This window comes from Aythya ferina (assembly GCF_964211825.1).
Source record: "Aythya ferina genome assembly, chromosome: 15".
Classification (NCBI taxonomy): Eukaryota; Metazoa; Chordata; class Aves; order Anseriformes; family Anatidae; genus Aythya; species Aythya ferina.
This window is the reverse complement of record NC_140314.1, coordinates 6,096,097-6,113,750: the sequence shown is the minus strand read 5'-3', so window position 1 is coordinate 6,113,750 and position 17,654 is coordinate 6,096,097. Positions and strand designations below refer to the sequence as shown.

Sequence of the window (17,654 nt, the reverse complement as noted above, 5' to 3'; positions counted from 1 at the left end):
CCCCTAATGTAAACTGCTAGATTGTAGGGCTTTGTTAGTTGTGTGCTGTTCACCAAACCAGGTAATCATCCATTTTGTCCATGTCTTCTGCATACCTACCTTATCTGTTGTTCCACTGTAAGTCAGTTTAGTTAAAAGACATGAGAAATCTAGACCTAGCGGTACTACTGGAAATATATATGTTGATTTTTCACATGTGCCTATTATATACAGATGGTATTACTTATTGGTTTATAAAGACTAATCAGTTCTCTTGTTAATGGCTTCTACTAGGTAGATGCCCAGGTTAAAGAATCTGTCAGGATGATGTTTTTTGGTGATCAACACAAGGACTTTTCTGAATCACTTCTCCAATGGCTTACATCCAATTTTGTGACCAAAAGTGACCTGCAGACTTTGCTGCAGGATCTGGAGCTGCAGATCCTGAAGAATATTACCCAACATATGGCTATTACAAACCAAAGAGTAACATCTGAAGTAGTAACAAATGTTGTGAACAATGCAGGGATCTCTGGAATCACGGAAGCGGTGAGTAAAATTAAGTGATAAGTTCAGACAAATTGTCCTTTAGGCATTTTGTGGAGCATGACTGTCAGTATAAATGGTAGTGATTTTTAAGAGATTCAAGAAAGAAACTGAAATGGGGAGAGCTACAGAAAATGGTTTCAGTGAATTCTTACAGCACTTACAGCCATTGTGAATGTGCTTTTTTTCCCTGCAAAAGTATGTTATCTCCAAACTGGAAAAAAAAAAAAGAAAAAAGCTCAATGATTTCAGAAGGTGGGGAATGAATGCAAATTCTGAAGAAAACATCAGTCAAGATGCAGTATCAATTTGTTTTAAGCCAATAACGAAGCATTTAAAAATAGCTTCTATGTTGACAGAGGCTTTCAAAGACTTGTGATGAAGTATAACATCTCAAACTTAAGTTTGTGACTTCACAGGTGTGTGTATATATCAATTTTTATCATTTGATATTAAAACATTTCTTTCCATTCTATTCTATGTGTCCATCTGTAGCAAGCACAGATTATTGTAAACAATGCACTGAAACTCTACTCTCAAGACAAGACCGGTATGGTGGATTTTGCCTTAGAATCTGGAGGTAAATAGTAGAAGAAATAATATAAATAACCTGAGTAGTAAAAATAGTGTTTGCTACAAATCTTAAAATGAGGGCTAAAGGGTAGAGAGCATCCTTGTGTATCACCAAATGGTCAGAGTACTGCAGTCTGTGCATATTGTTTACAGGGTCATATACCAGCCACCTACTTTATCACAGCTGAAAACAGGTGACTCCCAGTGTACGCATGGACTGGGATAGAATAACTTCTAAACATGTGTAACTGGATAATTGAGAACCATGGATCTGTATGTGTGGGATGTACACATCACTGAATTCACTATAGAAAATACATGCTCTTTCAGCCCTATAAAACTAAAAACCTTTCACATTTTCTTTAACTAACATTGTATTTGATAGAAGCACTGCACTGGAAAATGAGAAAATTGGAAAATTATTAGACCAACAATACCTTTACTAGTTTAGTTTTTTTTGGGGGGGGGTTGGGGGGGAAATGGTATATTCATTAAGCTACACAGACATCTCTGCCTTCACAAAATAATTCTTTACTCCTTCCTAAAGACTTATTTCTGCTAACTTGCTTTTCTTTTTTGAGGTGGCAGCATTCTGAGTACTCGCTGCTCTGAAACCTATGAGACCAAAACAGCGTTAATTAGCCTCTTTGGAATTCCTTTATGGTACTTCTCTCAATCTCCCAGAGTGGTGATTCAGGTAATTAAAGGCCAAGTAAACAAATTCAGTAACATTATCTTGCATTGAGTGGTCTGAGTTGTTTTTGGATGCTGGATCTTTGTCTGTAATACACTGTGGGCAGTGGGAGACAGGGATATTTTGAACTTATTTCTTGAAGTTCAGTGGCATTGCCCATGCTCTGCTTTAGAAAAACTAAGGTTCTCATAGCAGGCTTGAGTGGTGTATCGGACTTCTGTGAAGTGTAAGCACTGGGAGGATTCCAGTAAAATAAATGAATAAATAAAAAATAAAATAATAAGCTGGCTCTTTGGTATGTTGGCGGTGGTTCAGGCAGGTATGCTGTCTTCCTAAAGAGTGCAACTAAAATTGTGCAGTCTATATCTTCCATTTTCTGTAGTGTGAAATTACACAGTTCTGCTAACACAATTAAGTGTCATCTGATGTTGTTTGTCCTTCAGAGGCAGGAGTGAATTTGTAATTAAAATCAAAGTTGTGAATATGACTTTTATGTCCTGCCACTTGCTATTTGGTAGAAATTATCTATCTTTTTAAGATTTCTCATGATTCAGAATTCATTACGAAAAATAACAAAATTCTTGTATTCGTTCTTGTCTTGTCATGTTCTGTCCCCACCCTCCTGCCTCCTTGCCTTGAAATCTGTTGTCTAGCCGGACGTGTATCCAGGTAACTGCTGGGCTTTCAAGGGATCGGAGGGGTATCTTGTCATTAGACTTTCCATGAAGATCTATCCAACTGCCTTTACGATGGAACACATACCAAAAACACTTTCACCATCAGGAAATATCACCAGTGCTCCTAGGAACTTCTCAGTATATGTAAGTCTTCCTAAACTTAAGTGAAGTTTGTAAACGTAAAGAATATTTGTGATGCATGTCTTGAAAAATAAACAGCTTGAAAGAGAACAGCTGAGAAACGGATGTTTGTCATTGCTCTTAGAATTGCTTATGTTCTTGATGAGCTTTGAGACCTAGAAGTAAGCGCTAAAACTAATTTGGGGGGAGTTGTATTTGCTTTGTCTTGCTTGGGTAACAAGTTCCTTTGGAGGGAGATGATGATTTAAATGATGTATTTAGTTGTTTCATACACCTTCATCTGTCCTCCCCTCCCCAATTTTAGCTCTTCACTGTATTTATAATGCATCTTATTTTTTTTTAAATAGATCTTTCTTAGGCTATACAACTGCAGTAATAAGAGTGATCTGCAAACATCTGATTCTTGGCTTCTGTCTTGTTTATAACCATGATGTTCTCTCATTCTTGTTTGTCCTGAACACTTTATATTTTACACTACAATAGTGGTTCTGCTGTAGAAATTAAGGGGGGTGACTAAAAACTTGAAAACATAGCACAGGTATTTGCAATGTAGGAAACTCCAATGTGCAGCCATGCCTGAACTAGCATTAAGTTGCGCAGGAAACACTCTGATCCTGGTTTGATAGACTTCTGGGTGCAGCTTGTTGATACTCAGTAATGTAGATACACTTTTAGCTTTTTTTTCCTTTAAAATCGACATTAAAACAAAATCTTCATCTTATTGTTACAGGGTTTAGATGATGAATATCAAGAAGAAGGTGTACTCCTAGGACAGTACGTCTACGATCAAGAAGGAGAGCCACTGCAGATGTTTCCAGTGATGGTGAGTCTGGGTGATGGGATTTGAATTGTCAGGTACAGTAGTGCCAGTGAAGAAAAGGGCCTTGTTCTCTGTTGTGCATTGTAAAAACAGAGGTAGAAAGTATCTGCCTGTCTACATCAATCTGTGATCTGAGTAGATGAGAAGGGAGGAAAAGTTTGTGCCATCTGGACACAAATGGTGTGAAGATAATAAACTTACGAAGAGAAAAAAGAAAAGATAAACTTACTTCACACTTCTAACTCGATTAATAAACAAGCAGTTGCAAGGCAAAGGAAGTTGTTTTTTAAAGTGGTATAAATTTTCCAAGGCATAATTTAATTATTAATAGAAGTTTGTAGTTGCAGGAAGCAGCTTCAGTTGTACGTGTTCATCGTAGAAACCTAACTCTGTTTTGTGTGTTTGCTTTTTCCTTCTCTAGGAGAACAGTAACAATGTATTCCAAATAGTGGAACTGAGAATTCTCTCTAATTGGGGACATGCTGAATATACGTGTCTTTATCGGTTCAGAGTGCATGGGAAACCTGCCGAATAATCTACACTACAGCTTGGGCTGCTTTGTTGTACATTTTGTTCTCAATTTGTATATACCGGAAAGCCTAGAACACTGGAATCTTTAAAGGACAAGGATGCAAGATATATACTACGGAATTACCAATCCTCTGATAAAGGCAGAAGACTGTCAGCAGAAATGTATAAAATTTATTTGCTCATGCTCAGCTTGTAATAGCCAGTTAGCTTCATATTTTTGTGTCCATGCTGAGAGAAATAATGCATGCAAACTACTCTGGTTCTTAAAGCGCAGTTAGCAAACAGGTGATATACCTATTTTATTACAAATGAATGTATAGGGTTTTTAAAAAGAATAAAAACCACACTTTTCTGCAACTAGGATCTTTTTTTTTTTTTTTTTTTAATTCAGGACTCAACTGCATCTTTGTTAGCTTGGCACTATAAGACAAATAATGTAGTACACTTTGAACACCGCCTGCGGCTAAAGGTGTCCTTCAGTTGACCTTTTTTGTCCTTCTGCAGGATCCAAAAGGGCTTATTCAATAAATGTTGACTACATAATAAATATTACTATCAGGGAAAGTTAACACAACCAAAACTAGTTTAAACACCAGCGACTGAGAATGCTTTACTGCAACTTGTGGCCATGAATTGTTCTAAAAGTCAGGGATAACTTAAAATTACTTTAAGGGTTTTTACCATGGCAACTTGATTAGTTTAACTGCTGTATACTGTTTACTAAGCAATTTAGGAGGCTTATCAGCTCTTGTACGAGCAGTACATCCATCAAGGCTGATTTGGAACTAAGCCTAGAGAAGAAAAATCTTAATTTGTCAAAAAATATCTTTATAATAATTCCTTAATCTGGTTTATTTTATAGTCAGTAAATGTTGTGCTGTGATAATGCAGGATGTGGGAAATACAACTGAAGTAGAGCTCGTTATTTAACATGCACAAGACAGAGTTATGCTCAGTGCTGCTGTATTGGGATATATGGGTATTCTTGAGATCCTCCCCTGAAACTTGAAGATGAGAGTGGTGTCTCAGTCTTGTGCCATTTCCATGCAGAATGTGCTGAGACTGCTTTAGGGCCGGCCTCCTTTAGGATTGCTACTTTGGAAGATCCTTTTCAGAAAAGACTCCTAAAATGCACTTGTGTGCAGAATTTTTCTTGCTATTACAACGCATTTTATAGTTACCTGTGAACTGTTAACACACTGAACTGCTGACTGGTTTTCTGAATAGAGCTATATGTATGTTGCACAACAGTCCTCGAATGTTTAAAGTCTCTGCGTGAAGAACTTTTTTTTCACTTGAGCTAGAGACAGAACCTATGGCCTATGCAGAGGAGTTAGATTACACATGTACAGGTGTTTTCATATTCTATGTTACATATTTAAAATTAGAATTATCCTGTATAAATTGAAATTAGGTAGCTAGGGTGGGAATATTTTGGATAACACTAACTTATTTTTAAAAAAGCAAGATAGGACTTTGTGCAATGTATTTTTGTAAATGCTTTTCAAATCGTCTGTTACTTTGCTGCCTCCAAAACTGACAAGATGCTATTGAAATGTTTAAATAAAGAGTTTTAATTTTTGAAAGTGCATGTAATATTTGAAATAAGAAATAAAGATTCTTTTTCTGTATTTTCCATGACCCGTTTAAATAGCTAAGGAGGACAGATGAGACTGAGCCTTACCAGGAGGCTGAAAGACCTTTTGCCCTTCGCTGTGCGGGGCAGGGGGATACCCGGATGGCTTTAGTTTTATAATTACAATTAATGTAGGAGGGCTGTGTGATGTCAGGCAGCACGGGCACCTTAGGCTGAAGGTGTAGTTATCACTGCAGCATTCCTGGTGGGCAAGACTGGAGCGGGGAGGTTCTGGCAGCTGAAAAAAAAAGACTGAAAATACTTTTTAGCAGGCCTGTCCCGCAGTAAATCACCTTCCCTATGCCCCCTGCCCTTCCTCCCCCAGCCCCCCCAGCTCCTGCCCTTCCCTCCCCGGGAGCCCAGAGCCAGCCCCTCCCCGCCCCGCCCTCTGGCGCCGCTCCGCGCAGCCGCGCCTTTTGCCCCTCGCCGGCCGCCGTCGCAGTGGGCGGAAGCCGGGCAGCGGAGTCGCGACGCCGCTCCGGGCGTGCGTGCGCATGCGCCCTCCCTTCCCTTCACCCCCCCCGCCTCCTCCGCGTCGATGGCGGCGGCGATTATGGCGGCGGAGCAGGAAGCCGCGAAAGGCGGCGGCAGGAACCGCGGCGGCGTGCAGCGCGTGGAGGGCAAGCTGCGCGCCAGCGTCGAGAAGGGTGACTACTACGAGGCGCACCAGATGTACCGCACGCTCTTCTTCAGGTACGGCCCGGCCCGCCCTGCCCCTCCCCCGCCCGGCCTTCCAGAGCCTTCCCACGCACCCTACCCTGCTGCCGCCCGCCGCGCCCACGCCGCCTCCGCATTGGTCGGAGCCGCTGCCTGTCTTCGCTTCCCGCCCTCTCATTGGTCCGCGGGAGGGGCGGGGCGGGGCGGGCAGCTGTGTGGCAGGTTAGGCTGAGAGGCCTGAGGGGGCCCGGCCCGCGCTCAGGGGCAGCGGCGTCGCCGGGCCGGGGGGCGCTGAGGGGGCGCTGAGGGCCTGGCCCCGGCCCCACGGGCACGGGCACGGCCACCGGGGGTGCCCCAAAACAGCCGCGGGGCTCCGCCGGTCACCTCCGACAGAGCCCGGTTACAGCTCTCCCCGTCAGCGCGGTGCTCGTGCTCACGGCCGTGACGAGGGGAGCAGGCCCGGGCGCTCATCCCGCAGCCCCCCGGTGTCACGGCCCCTCACAGCGAGACGGGGACGGGCCCGTGGGTGTCCTCACAGCAGGAGCCAGCCCCTGGGGACAGAGTCCTCGGTGTGTCATCAGCAGGGCCAGAGTCCTGGCGCCCTGTCCTTGCTGCGTTGGCCGCTTACGCTGCCAGCATGGGGGGGCTGCCCTGCTGCCCGCACTCAGCACCGTTAAATGAAGGCAGTCGTGTGCTGCGGCACCCTTCTGGTGGGGTCAGCGAGGGCACCGTCACAGTCTTAAGACTTAAATTGCGTTGGAGAATAAATCTGAGACAAAGCGTGGCCTGTTTCATAGGAGGGATTATGCGATGCGGTGGCTGCAGTGGGGGAGATGGCTTGGCTCAGCAGGTCACTTCTCATCCAGTGTTCTCAGTGTATTAGCTCACATGCTTTGCTTAAGCCTCACTGAATTAATTTGGAATCAAAGTTCCAGTCTTTTCCATTTTAAATGCAGGAGAAAGAAGGTGCCCAGTTAAATGGAAAGGTGGTATTTGCGTAGCTAGGAAGGCATTTCCTTCCAGGCAAAAAGATGTAATGGGACTGTGGAACTTGTTGGGAAAGTCACTGAGGCCAGGAAAGAGTCCAGATAGCCTTGTCTGGCCTCTGTAAAACGTGTTACATGTAAAGTTTTCTCGAAAGATTAGCACAGAGTGAGGCGACTGCAGCTGCGGAATTGGACTGGGGATACCCTGTGCTTGTTCACCGTAAACAAAACCAGCCGGTAAAATACCAGTCTGCTCTGTCATGAAGTGCAAGTTAAACTTGAAATCTTGACTCGGTTCCAAACGTCATAAGCCAAAATGTGTTTGAGGCTGGCAGGGTGTTACTGCTTGGTTCTAAATGCCATTTAGATCAACGTAATTAATATTTATTAAAAATTCTTTGTAGTAAAAGTTCTTTCCAAAAATCCCAGCACTTTTAATAATTATATATATTTTAAAAGTTAACGTATTTTATATAGTAAAACTGTTGACAGTTTCTTTTGGAGTTGGCTGTAATAAGTCCCAGATTAGGAGCTCCTAAATTACTCTGGGAATCTAATGAAAATGAATTTGTGGAAGTGGAATCCAGTGTGAGATTTGGAGTTAAAATGTAGGAGCAAACGTGGATGTGAGGCCACCTGTAAAGGTGCTGGAGCCGCCGAGCTGCTTGCCTGATGTGGGAAGCACTCGCTGTGGTGATCACAAATCTGAACTGCTGAGGGTGCTCGCTCTGACAGCCCCACTGCCACGCCATCCGTGCTGACCGCGTTGCTCACCCGTTTGGACAGACCTGGGTGGTGTGCGAGGTGGTGAGCGGGGCAGGAAGACTCTGCCTCCTCCCTTGTTCACTGTCAGATCCGATTTTACCAGTAGGACTTGTTCCCAGGAATGTCACCCTGTGACAGGAACCTCACGTGCAGCACCAGGACACTGGGGAGCTACCAAGCGCTCCGTTTCCCTGCAGGCAGTGCCCCCCTTGCCTGGCGCTGCCCTGGCCCTCAGGAGCAGGAGGGTGGAAGCAGGGGCCCAGCACAACCAGCTGTTGGCACAGAGCAAGAGCTGCAGGTGCTGAAGCCGTGCGGTAGAATCGGTGCCTTATCTTTGACCTGAGCACACTGCCCGCTATTACTGACTAGTCAGGAAATGTGCGTTTTGAGAGGCAGCTGAGAGAAATGGGAATTGGGAGCTATGTCTGCTGCCACTCCTCAACCACTTTTATAGGAAATGCCAAATTTCTGATCTAGAGATGTGACTGTCCAAGACCTTCAGTTGCCTGTAGTGGTGACGTGCAGCAGGCTGTAATCACCGTGCCGTGTTAACAGGTTCCTGTTCTTGATGTGACTGTTGGGACCAAATTCTGTCCTGCTTCATTTCTTGGTTAACTCCCAGCAGAGGAAGGCAGAAGCTGCAGCAGGTGCATCCCAAAGCATTGCATTTAAGAGAACACTGTCACATGTTGCATGGTAAATCTTGCTGGCCACTCGTCTCTTTCTAGAGACCACCAGAGGAACCGGCTTACTTGGTTCAGCAAAGGGCCTGCGTGTGGCTGCTGTCCCCTTGCCGGCAGCAGAAGTGGCGGTCAGAGGCGTAGAAGGGCAGGAAGCAGAGCTCGGGGAGGAGGCTGGAGTCACTTTGTATTCCTTACGCTGTCACTGTGCCTGCTTTCCGTGTAGTAAAAGCTGTGCGACAGTCTGAGCTGCGCTTAACAGCTGGGGTTAATGCCTTGACATCTTTTGCTTAGGTGAACTTCTGGGATCATTTGTGCCTTGCTTCAGCCCAGATCAGTTTGGGAGCTCGGTTTTCATCCTTATGCTATTTGCTCGTATTCCATCCAGTCACAGGCAGAAACCAAATCACAGCAGCAGCTACAGGAACGTCATTATTGAAACTAATCTGATTTAAAAATGAATGTCTTGCTGCCTTTGTTTTAAATGTCACTGCTCTTTAATCCTTTAAATGCAGTTCATTTAAGCATACACCACTTTGGTGTTGTTTTCAGGTATATGTCACAAGGAAAACACCCAGAAGCGAGAGAGTTAATGTATTCAGGGGCTCTGCTGTTCTTCAGCCACAACCAGGTATGTCAGTGCTCTTGCATGGGGGTCGGGAGGGGTTATTGAAAGATTTTATAGGGTGAGCACTGAATCCTCAGTGGCAAATGTTTGGGCTAATTGCTTGGTGATCTTTTGCTTTGTCTCTTTGTTGAGCTGTTCTCCACAAAGAAGGATTATTCCAAGCTGGGACACAAAGTAGAAGTGTTTGTGAGCATCCAAACATGATCTTAACCAAGTGTTTGTTTTGCTTTCCTGAAGGCTTCTCTCAGATGCCATTGAGTTACTGTAGACTTTTGTAAGGGAGGATTGAAATTTGATATCTGCCTTAGCTGTAGCTGCTGATAACAACATTAATATGCCTCTGACAAAATTCTGTTGGAGGAACAAAACTTTTCTTGATGTTTTCTCTACTGCTATGTTCATTACTACCGGTATGCATCTATTTTGTAGCAAAACAGTGCTGCTGATCTGTCCATGCTGGTTTTGGAGTCTTTGGAGAAATCGGATGCAAAAGTAACAGACGACCTTTTAGGTAAGGTGACCTTTGCTCTTGCTTTGGTGGTGTTTAGGTATGTTTTCACCTCACAGGGGCTGTTAAGTCTTGAAACCTGCAATCCTTTCTGTTTGTCGTCCCACATGGCTAGGGCATGGAGATAAACTGAGGGAAAATTTTATTAGAGGATAATGGGTTCCTGGTAACTGACAATGCCATGAGCAAGGGGACATGCTTAGAATAAACATCACTGTCTTACGGCATCCTCCGTTCTGCAATGCAAGGGTAATGTTTTGTCTGCCCAGTCACTCGTGTCTCCAGGGCTTTGGTGGATGGCACTTGCCCACCCTGGCAGTGTGGTGGTGTGCGCAGTGAATCAGCCCTTCACAAAGAAATCTTTCTGCTCTGACTCTGAGATTAGGTAAGCAGGGAGTTCAGGAAGACCCTAAAAGCTGCGTGGCCAGACAATTGCTGCTGCATGGGCAAACTGCTCCTCTTAACAACTGCAGCTGGAGACAGAAGGGACAGAGACTGCTCTTTGCTCCCTTAGACAAACTCTGACATTTTTGTATCCCACCTCGGACTTCTGATGGACCTTTTCCAACCTACAGACTTTCCCTCGCAGCTGCCTCATCAATGGCAAGCGCTCCTGTAACCTGAAATCCGTCGTCCCCTTTGGGACTGTGCAACACTCTGGGATCCCTGCACCAAACTGTGAAGGAGGGGAGCTGTCACCAGCTCTCTGCAAGGCCCAGCCTTTGGCAGTGGAGGGATCATTGCTGGCTAGTGGATGTGGGATTGACGTGATGTATGCAATGTATTTGCTGAAGTTCAGTGTCGTGGTTTTAGGTTTAACATGTTTCACAGAGACTGAGAAGGGAGCTTACAGACAAAACAGCACTGTATCTTAAGTGTTGTACATTAGGGATGCTCTAGAAGCAGCAGATCATCCATCCTATTTCTCTTAATGCTAAATATTTTTGAATGTTATTGCTTCTAGAAAACTTGGCTAAATTGTTTAGTTTAATGGATCCAAACTCTCCTGAAAGAGTGGCTTTTGTATCCAGAGCACTGAAGTGGTCTAGCGGAGGATCAGGAAAACTCGGCCATCCCAAATTACACCAGTTACTAGCAATTACCCTCTGGAAAGGTAAGCAAAATTAAACTGTTGTTTTTTTTTTTTCTTTCTGTGTTTTGTTTTGAAAACATTGAAAGTATGATATTATAGGAGACCTACTTTGGAAATAATCTACAGAAGCTGAGATGACAATGTTCTGCTCTTACCTGATTTTTGGAATAAATTCAGTTTAACGTTACTAACAGAAAAATTAGGCCTGTGGCTCTATGTTAGTGCAAAGTCCCAAACAGCTGCTGGTAAAGCTCTCTGCCAGAGGAAGGTTGATTCTTTGGACACTGAGGTAGTTTGATTAAGAGTCATTAGAAGGAAAATTGTTGGGGAGCAAGGCTGTTGTGTTGTTTTGTTTTGAAATCCTGGATAAACCCGAGAAAGATAAAAATACAGCACACAACACAGTCCTTGGATCTGCAGTTAGGTACTTTGGAGATGTTGAACAGCAGGCATTTCAGAATGAATGCTGTTGTATTAGATTTATTTGGGATTGTGAAATGGGATGTCAAATAAGCTAACATGCACTAAATAATTATTTTAATTGTAGTTGGTAGTCAGTTTTTAAAATCTTTTGTTCAATACATACAAAGGTGAATGAGAACAGTTCTATAAATGCCAGCTCTCCTCTGGTTTCCTGTGAACTAAAACCAGTGCAGGCTTACTTAATGAACTTAGTAAGTGAACTTAGTTCACTTACTTTAAATTTTCCTGTAGCTGTAATTGATGATCATGGCTTTGTGTAATAGTCCAATGGTCACCATTCCAGCTTATTGCCTTTTGGTGTGCCATATGAAACCCTGTAGCTGTTCTGGTGGGACTGATGTTGGTTTCTGATGGCTGCTGCCAGCCAGAAAGGGAAGATTTTCCTCAGTGTTAAAAGTTAAAAGCTGAGATGTGATTAGGATAAGAAACGGTTGCATCCTGAAAGTAAAAAATCCGCATTTCGTAGGTGTCTGCTTGCCATTCTTTTGAAGATCAAAGTGCACATTTTCTTAGTCTCTAGTTTTTGTGATCCATTAGAAATGCTGAGATCTTTCAAGCAAAGCTTTACATTCCAAAAAGAGAAGCTTTCCCGTTTTGATTTGTCATCACATTGGTTTTGCATGATACTTAGCTTCAAGTTAAGTTCTAACAAACCATTTCCATTTTTTGCACCTTTTTTTCTGCATAATTGCTGTTCTCTTCAGCACATGGAAGCAGTTTTAATTTTGGTAGCAAGAGTGGGCTAAGCTAAAAATAGGAGATGCCTTCTTTCTGTGCACTTCAAATGAAAGATGCTGAAGGTGCAGTCGGGCTCCGTGGTACACATGCTGTGATACAGAGTTGCTGGATTTCTTTCCTAAGTGCTGCTGACAGCACGTGAAATGTCTGCGTGCTGTTAGACAAAAGGCTGTGACCACAGCTCAAGCTGCTTGTCCCAGCGGTAGCTGTGCTTTGTGGTGGCATTGCATGAATTATACTTCAATAGCACTTACCCCAATGCATTTAGGATGGCGTATTTATTACCCCCTTTATAAGTTGTCTGTAATTTACATAGGAAAATGCTGTCTCTTTGCTAGTTGTCTTGTTTACATACCTTGTGTGTAGCTCTCTTTCTAGCTGTCATGTGCAAGCTTAACAAATGTGTTTTTGTGTTCAGCTGTGATGAACTGATTTCTTAAAAGCCATTTTCTTTTTCCTTTTGTAGAGCAAAACTATAGTGAATCTCGGTATCACTTCTTGCACTCCACAGATGGCGAAGGCTGTGCAAATATGCTAGTAGAATACTCCTCGTCCAGAGGCTATCGCAGTGAGGTGGACATGTTTGTAGCACAGGCAGTCCTACAGTAGGTGTTACAATTTTTTAACTGTTTTGCTGAGATGACGCTGTGTTTGAGGCCAATCTGATTAATCACAAGAACTGTAGGATAACCGCGCATCTTTTCTAAAGCAGCTGTGAAACTGGCCAGAGGTTCCAAAACTCACTTTGTGTGGTAACAATAGAAAAGCATCTTAACACTGGCGTGTTGAAGGGGTGAGAGTGGGGTAAAATGTACGAAGGTCCAAGCTTTCAGTGTAATCTGTTTGACCTTGGAAGCACAAGTCTTTCTTCTTGTTTACACTGCTTTATGCCGAGTTAGGACTTATCCTAGATGGTCTTACCAAGGCTGGCACTAAGCAGGCTCTGTATTTACATTTGGCACAGTACTTGCTCTCGGCCTCGTTGTCCTGAGATAATTAACATTGGTTAACCCTGGTTTATGAGCAGCATAAAGCGATGGTTTAACAGAGTTGCTGGTGGCTTTCATTTACTTTAAGCATTTATTTTGTAGGAGGTGGGAATGCAAGCTATTACATGCCTTCGCAGAGCTCATGCACAATGAAGGCTGACAAAGCCAATTTTACCGAGTTTAATCAGTTGATGGCTTTCTTCAGTCAGGGAAAGCAGCTCACGGAGGAGTCTGAGGAGGAGGTGGGGACAGGACTGTGCAGCAGGGAGTCAGGAGAGAGTAGGTGTCGGGGGAGAGGGAGGAGGTGAGAGCAAGTCTGTCTCATTTGGCAGCCTTCAGCTGTCATGAAGATCTGTCCTGCTTTCCATAGCTGGTTGCTATAGATTGTAGCGATGTTGAGTGGCAGAAAATCCTTTATATAGGTCCACCGTATGCAGAGCTCAAACAGTTATATGGGTCTTTGTTTGGGGGGGAAGAAATTCTGGGGAGAGGTTACAGGTAAGGGATTATTTTTCCAGTGTTTAGACAGAAGCACTGCTACATCCTTTACTGGTCTATATCTCAAATACCATACTAAATCCTCTTATGTAGCAGTTTGTAGTCTAATACAAATAATTGCAGTTCCTTGCTCAGCACTAAGGCACAAGAGCCCTATGCCCTGCACATCCGAGGGTACAGATGTGGAGCCTGTGACCAAGACTGAGACTGCTCGTGGCAGCCTTCCAAGTGCTTGCTGACAACGTTTGTCCCAGATAAAGTCTCTGAGGCCTCTGGGACTCGCAGAGATTGCCAGTTAAATTAACGGACCTGAGGAAAGATCTGATCAGTCTGGGAAATCAATCTAACTCATGACAAATGGCTGAGGGAGCCAAAGTGCAGCTTTAGTATGAGACTTAGAGATATGTATTAAACCCATCAGCATTCCTGATGCCATGTTAGTTTGAGTTGGCACTAAGGGAATGACTAAGTTATCGGACACTGACAGATAGGTAATGAAAGGAGATGTGTTTGGGAGGGGATGGGGCCAGAGGGAGGTCTTTAACTAGGTTTTTACCTCAGCATCATAAACTCTGGAACAATAAATGTGATGTCATGTTTAATTAGAATCATGCATTAGCCAGTCTTCCTCTGTTTTGATTTAATTGATGCTGTCTTTGAGACACCTTTGCTGTATAAAATCTGCTTAGATCTTGGTTAAACTCGTTCTATTAATATTTAATGTCAGTTCCCCTTGTAACCCACTTACTCCATAGTGTAATTTAGTAGAAATTTTCCCCTTACTCGGTTGATTTCCAAACAGTTGCCAAAGTTGTGCATTTGTACCAGCTGCAGTAGTTGCCATCAGTGTGAGCCTGAGAGGGCTTCAGTGCACAATTAAAGTAGAAGTTGTCGAATGCTTGGCTTTCCTTTTCTTTCTGCAGGTGAAATTTCTTTGCCTTTTATTTTTAACTTTCCCTGTTCTGTTTTCCTTTTGCAGATTTCTCTGCTTAAAAAATAAGACCAGCGCATCAGTTGTTTTTACAACATACACACAGAAACACCCTTCAATAGAAAAGGGTCCTCCCTTTGTTCAACCACTGCTAAACTTCATCTGGTTCCTGTTACTGGCCGTCGATGGGTACAGTCTGATTTTTCTCACTTTCTTCTTACTTTCCTTTTCAGTGGTTACAAAGATCACATTTTTGGTTGTTTCCTTCCTAGGGGAAAACTAACAGTATTTACAGTATTGTGTGAACAGTATCAACCGTCACTGAAAAGAGATCCCATGTATAATGAGGTGAGTTACCAGTGACTACAAACAGGATTTAACCTACAGCATTAAGGAGCAGCTGACTGTCGCCTGCTCCGTGACTTTGCAAACCACGCAGGTCACAGCTTGCGTAATCTGAGACAGCCACCAAAGGGCACTGGCTTTAAGCATTTCCTCTAAGCAGTGAGATGCTGGTAGAAATTCATACAGTGCTTGTTTTATATTTGACAAGTGTGTTTTAGGAGTGCAAATGGAAAGCCATGAATGTGTAATGCAGGGCATTTTAATTTTCCTTGATGCCTTATTTCAGAAGTAGGGGTTTTGAATATAGCTTGTAGATAGAAGTCAGTGAGCTAGCTCATGTGGTATGCGTGCTGCCTGTGGCGTTTCCACCTGTAAATGAGGTAGCTGACTTTGTTCTCCACCTTGTGTCGTTTCAGTACCTAGATAGAATAGGACAGCTTTTCTTTGGTGTGCCGCCCAAGCAGACATCGTCCTACGGAGGATTACTAGGTAAGGTGTACGTCAGCAGCTGTTTATACAGACAGCCCGGCTTTTCAGAGCTGCACGTTACATAAAACAGGTGTGCTGGAAGCAGATCATCTATTCTGATAAGTTGTTTTTTTCATAGCCTGTAGAACCAATCACTACTGTAGAATACATGATTAATTGTTGCATGTGAAATTAATTTGGTGATGCTGGTAGACTTTTCCTCTTTGAGACAGGGAGAAGCCTGCAAATGATCTTACGGTTAGTGTCTGATGCTCTGGTATAACTTCCGAATGTAAAGGAACATCTTATTTGTGTACAAGCTTTATTTCCTCAGACTTCAGTAGCTGATTTTCCTAAAGTACAGTCTGTGGATTTGGTAGAGCTCTAATCAGTGCTGATGTAAAACAGATGCTCCCAGAGCATTCGTTTATGAAATGCTGACACTGGTACTGGCTTTCTACAAGGAATTATAAGGAACAGAGAAAGCATACAACCTTGGGTGTTTTTTTTACCAGTGTACTCTCCAAGAAGGAATACTATCAAAATACAGCTTCCCAGATCAACTAATTACTAATGGGAACTGGGTTACAATTGAAGTTTTTGAGATGAGAATATAAAACTGGCAAGGTTGAATGTCCTGTATTCTATTCTAGGAAATCTTTTAAACAGTCTGATGGGAACTGGAGAAGATGATGACACAGAAGATGGTCAGGAAGATAGCAGTCCTATCGAACTCGACTGAATATTTTTGTCATTGGGTGCCGTGTAAATCTGATGATTCGATGACTCCAAAGACAGTTTTGGAATTGAATCCTGCAGTTGTTTCTTGGTGCCTAAAAGGGCTCCTCCGGTCTTTTAGAAATGGTTGCTGAAATGTTTATAATGTTCGGTCTATATTATTTATGTAAAAAAAAAAAAAAAAAAGAAACCAACAAAGAGTAGCCAAGAGAACCAATCGGAGCAATTGTTAGCAGGTTTCCGATACAGCGGCTGGTGACTTTGATTAAACTATAGTCTTCTACGGTTTCTGATGCAGTATTCCCTTTTGCACAATAACTCAATAAAGCAAAACTATGGGTCTTCTACTTCACGGCCTGCCCAATACCATCTCTGTTACAGGAAAGCCTCCTTGACCTCTGCCACCTCTGAGGACCATCTCAAGAGGCAGGGTGAGTTACTGAATAATTTACTTGCGAGGCTGGTGCCAAAAGTACTGCGCGATGAGCCAAGCAGTATGATACGAGCTGCACATCCAAGAGACACTGATCCCAGGAACTCGCTTCCACTGCAGCGAGTAGCAGACACGCCAGTCGTGCTGCCTTCCAGGCTGCCTAGGAGCTGGCACTGGCTGAGCCCACGCCTGGGTTTAGCTGATACTTTCTGAAAAGCACAAGATTGAATTGCTCTTGAGTAAAAGCTGATCAGTGGAAACCAGGTAGTTGGCTTCCACATGGATCTCTTGCCTAGGTATTAAAATTTGGCATCCAAAATACCTCCTCTGACTCCTGGCTCTACTCCTTTGGAACAGATTCTTTTTCAGTGTAAGTTCACCACCAAACGTAAAAGTGAATTGCCACAAACAGCGTATGCATTTAACCTGCAGCTACATGTAAAGAAAAGGGATACTGCAGAACTTTTGGTTCTTTATGATATATTTATTTTTCTTGGGTGATTGATTCATTTAACACTTCATGTAAAAAGAATAAATCAATAAATAATGGAGTAACTTCAACCCCAATGGTAGGCATAGCAATTCTACATCTCCTCCTCTTTGATGCAGCACAGCGGATGTCAGTGGTACAGCGAATGGATGAAGTGGGGAAACGCTTTATTTTTTCATGATGAAAATAAGAAGGCTTAGATTAATAAACAGCAATCATGCATGGGGGAGGGAGGGATTAATACAAATTTATTGACTGTAAGGAAAAAAAAAAAAGGCATTGAAAGGCAGACTTTGTGTTAATTGTGAAGTCTCAAATAAACACTTTATACCAGGATCTGCGGTAGTGCTGCTTTCTGAGGGTTTTACAAGCAGAGATCTTACTTTCCTTGCTGTTTCCTCCCCCACCCTGCATTTGACTGTGGGTCCTGTAAAGGCATAATTTTGGCAGGAACTGTCTGTGACAGGCGCAGATTGCTTTGGTTTGCAACCTTTGCTCCTGCTCAGCAGTGTCTGCACAGTCACTCTTTTGCCCTAAGCCTGGACCAAGCGTGGTGATGCCCCTGCCCTGACTGGGGAGTACTTGCCCCACACTAGGGCTGCTGCTATGGGAATGTAATAAATGCTC

The 17,654-nt window shown here is 43.3% G+C and overlaps 2 protein-coding genes across 23 annotated transcripts in view; both read left to right on the top strand.

The window, feature by feature from the left end:
* The window catches only part of SUN1 (Sad1 and UNC84 domain containing 1), a 34,471-nt gene extending 28,919 nt beyond the window's left edge, over positions 1-5,552 (top strand). For all 22 annotated transcript variants that reach the window (XM_084536495.1, XM_084536485.1, XM_084536498.1 and 19 more), the window contains 6 exons: positions 274-528; positions 1,021-1,105; positions 1,680-1,795; positions 2,446-2,613; positions 3,341-3,433; positions 3,852-5,552. In XM_084536495.1, coding sequence (XP_084392621.1) covers positions 274-528; positions 1,021-1,105; positions 1,680-1,795; positions 2,446-2,613; positions 3,341-3,433; positions 3,852-3,965 — 831 coding nt within the window. In that variant the 3' untranslated portion in view covers positions 3,966-5,552. The remainder of the gene's footprint in view (positions 1-273; positions 529-1,020; positions 1,106-1,679; positions 1,796-2,445; positions 2,614-3,340; positions 3,434-3,851) is intronic.
* A 489-nt stretch (positions 5,553-6,041) lies between these two features.
* Positions 6,042-17,363, top strand: GET4 (guided entry of tail-anchored proteins factor 4). Its single transcript, XM_084536481.1, has 9 exons — positions 6,042-6,290; positions 9,238-9,316; positions 9,743-9,824; positions 10,786-10,935; positions 12,602-12,740; positions 14,602-14,742; positions 14,826-14,901; positions 15,315-15,387; positions 16,020-17,363. Exons 1-9 carry the CDS (start codon positions 6,136-6,138, stop codon positions 16,106-16,108), a joined length of 984 nt encoding a protein of 327 aa, XP_084392607.1. The 5' UTR covers positions 6,042-6,135; the 3' UTR covers positions 16,109-17,363.
* Positions 17,364-17,654: the final 291 nt, after the last annotated feature.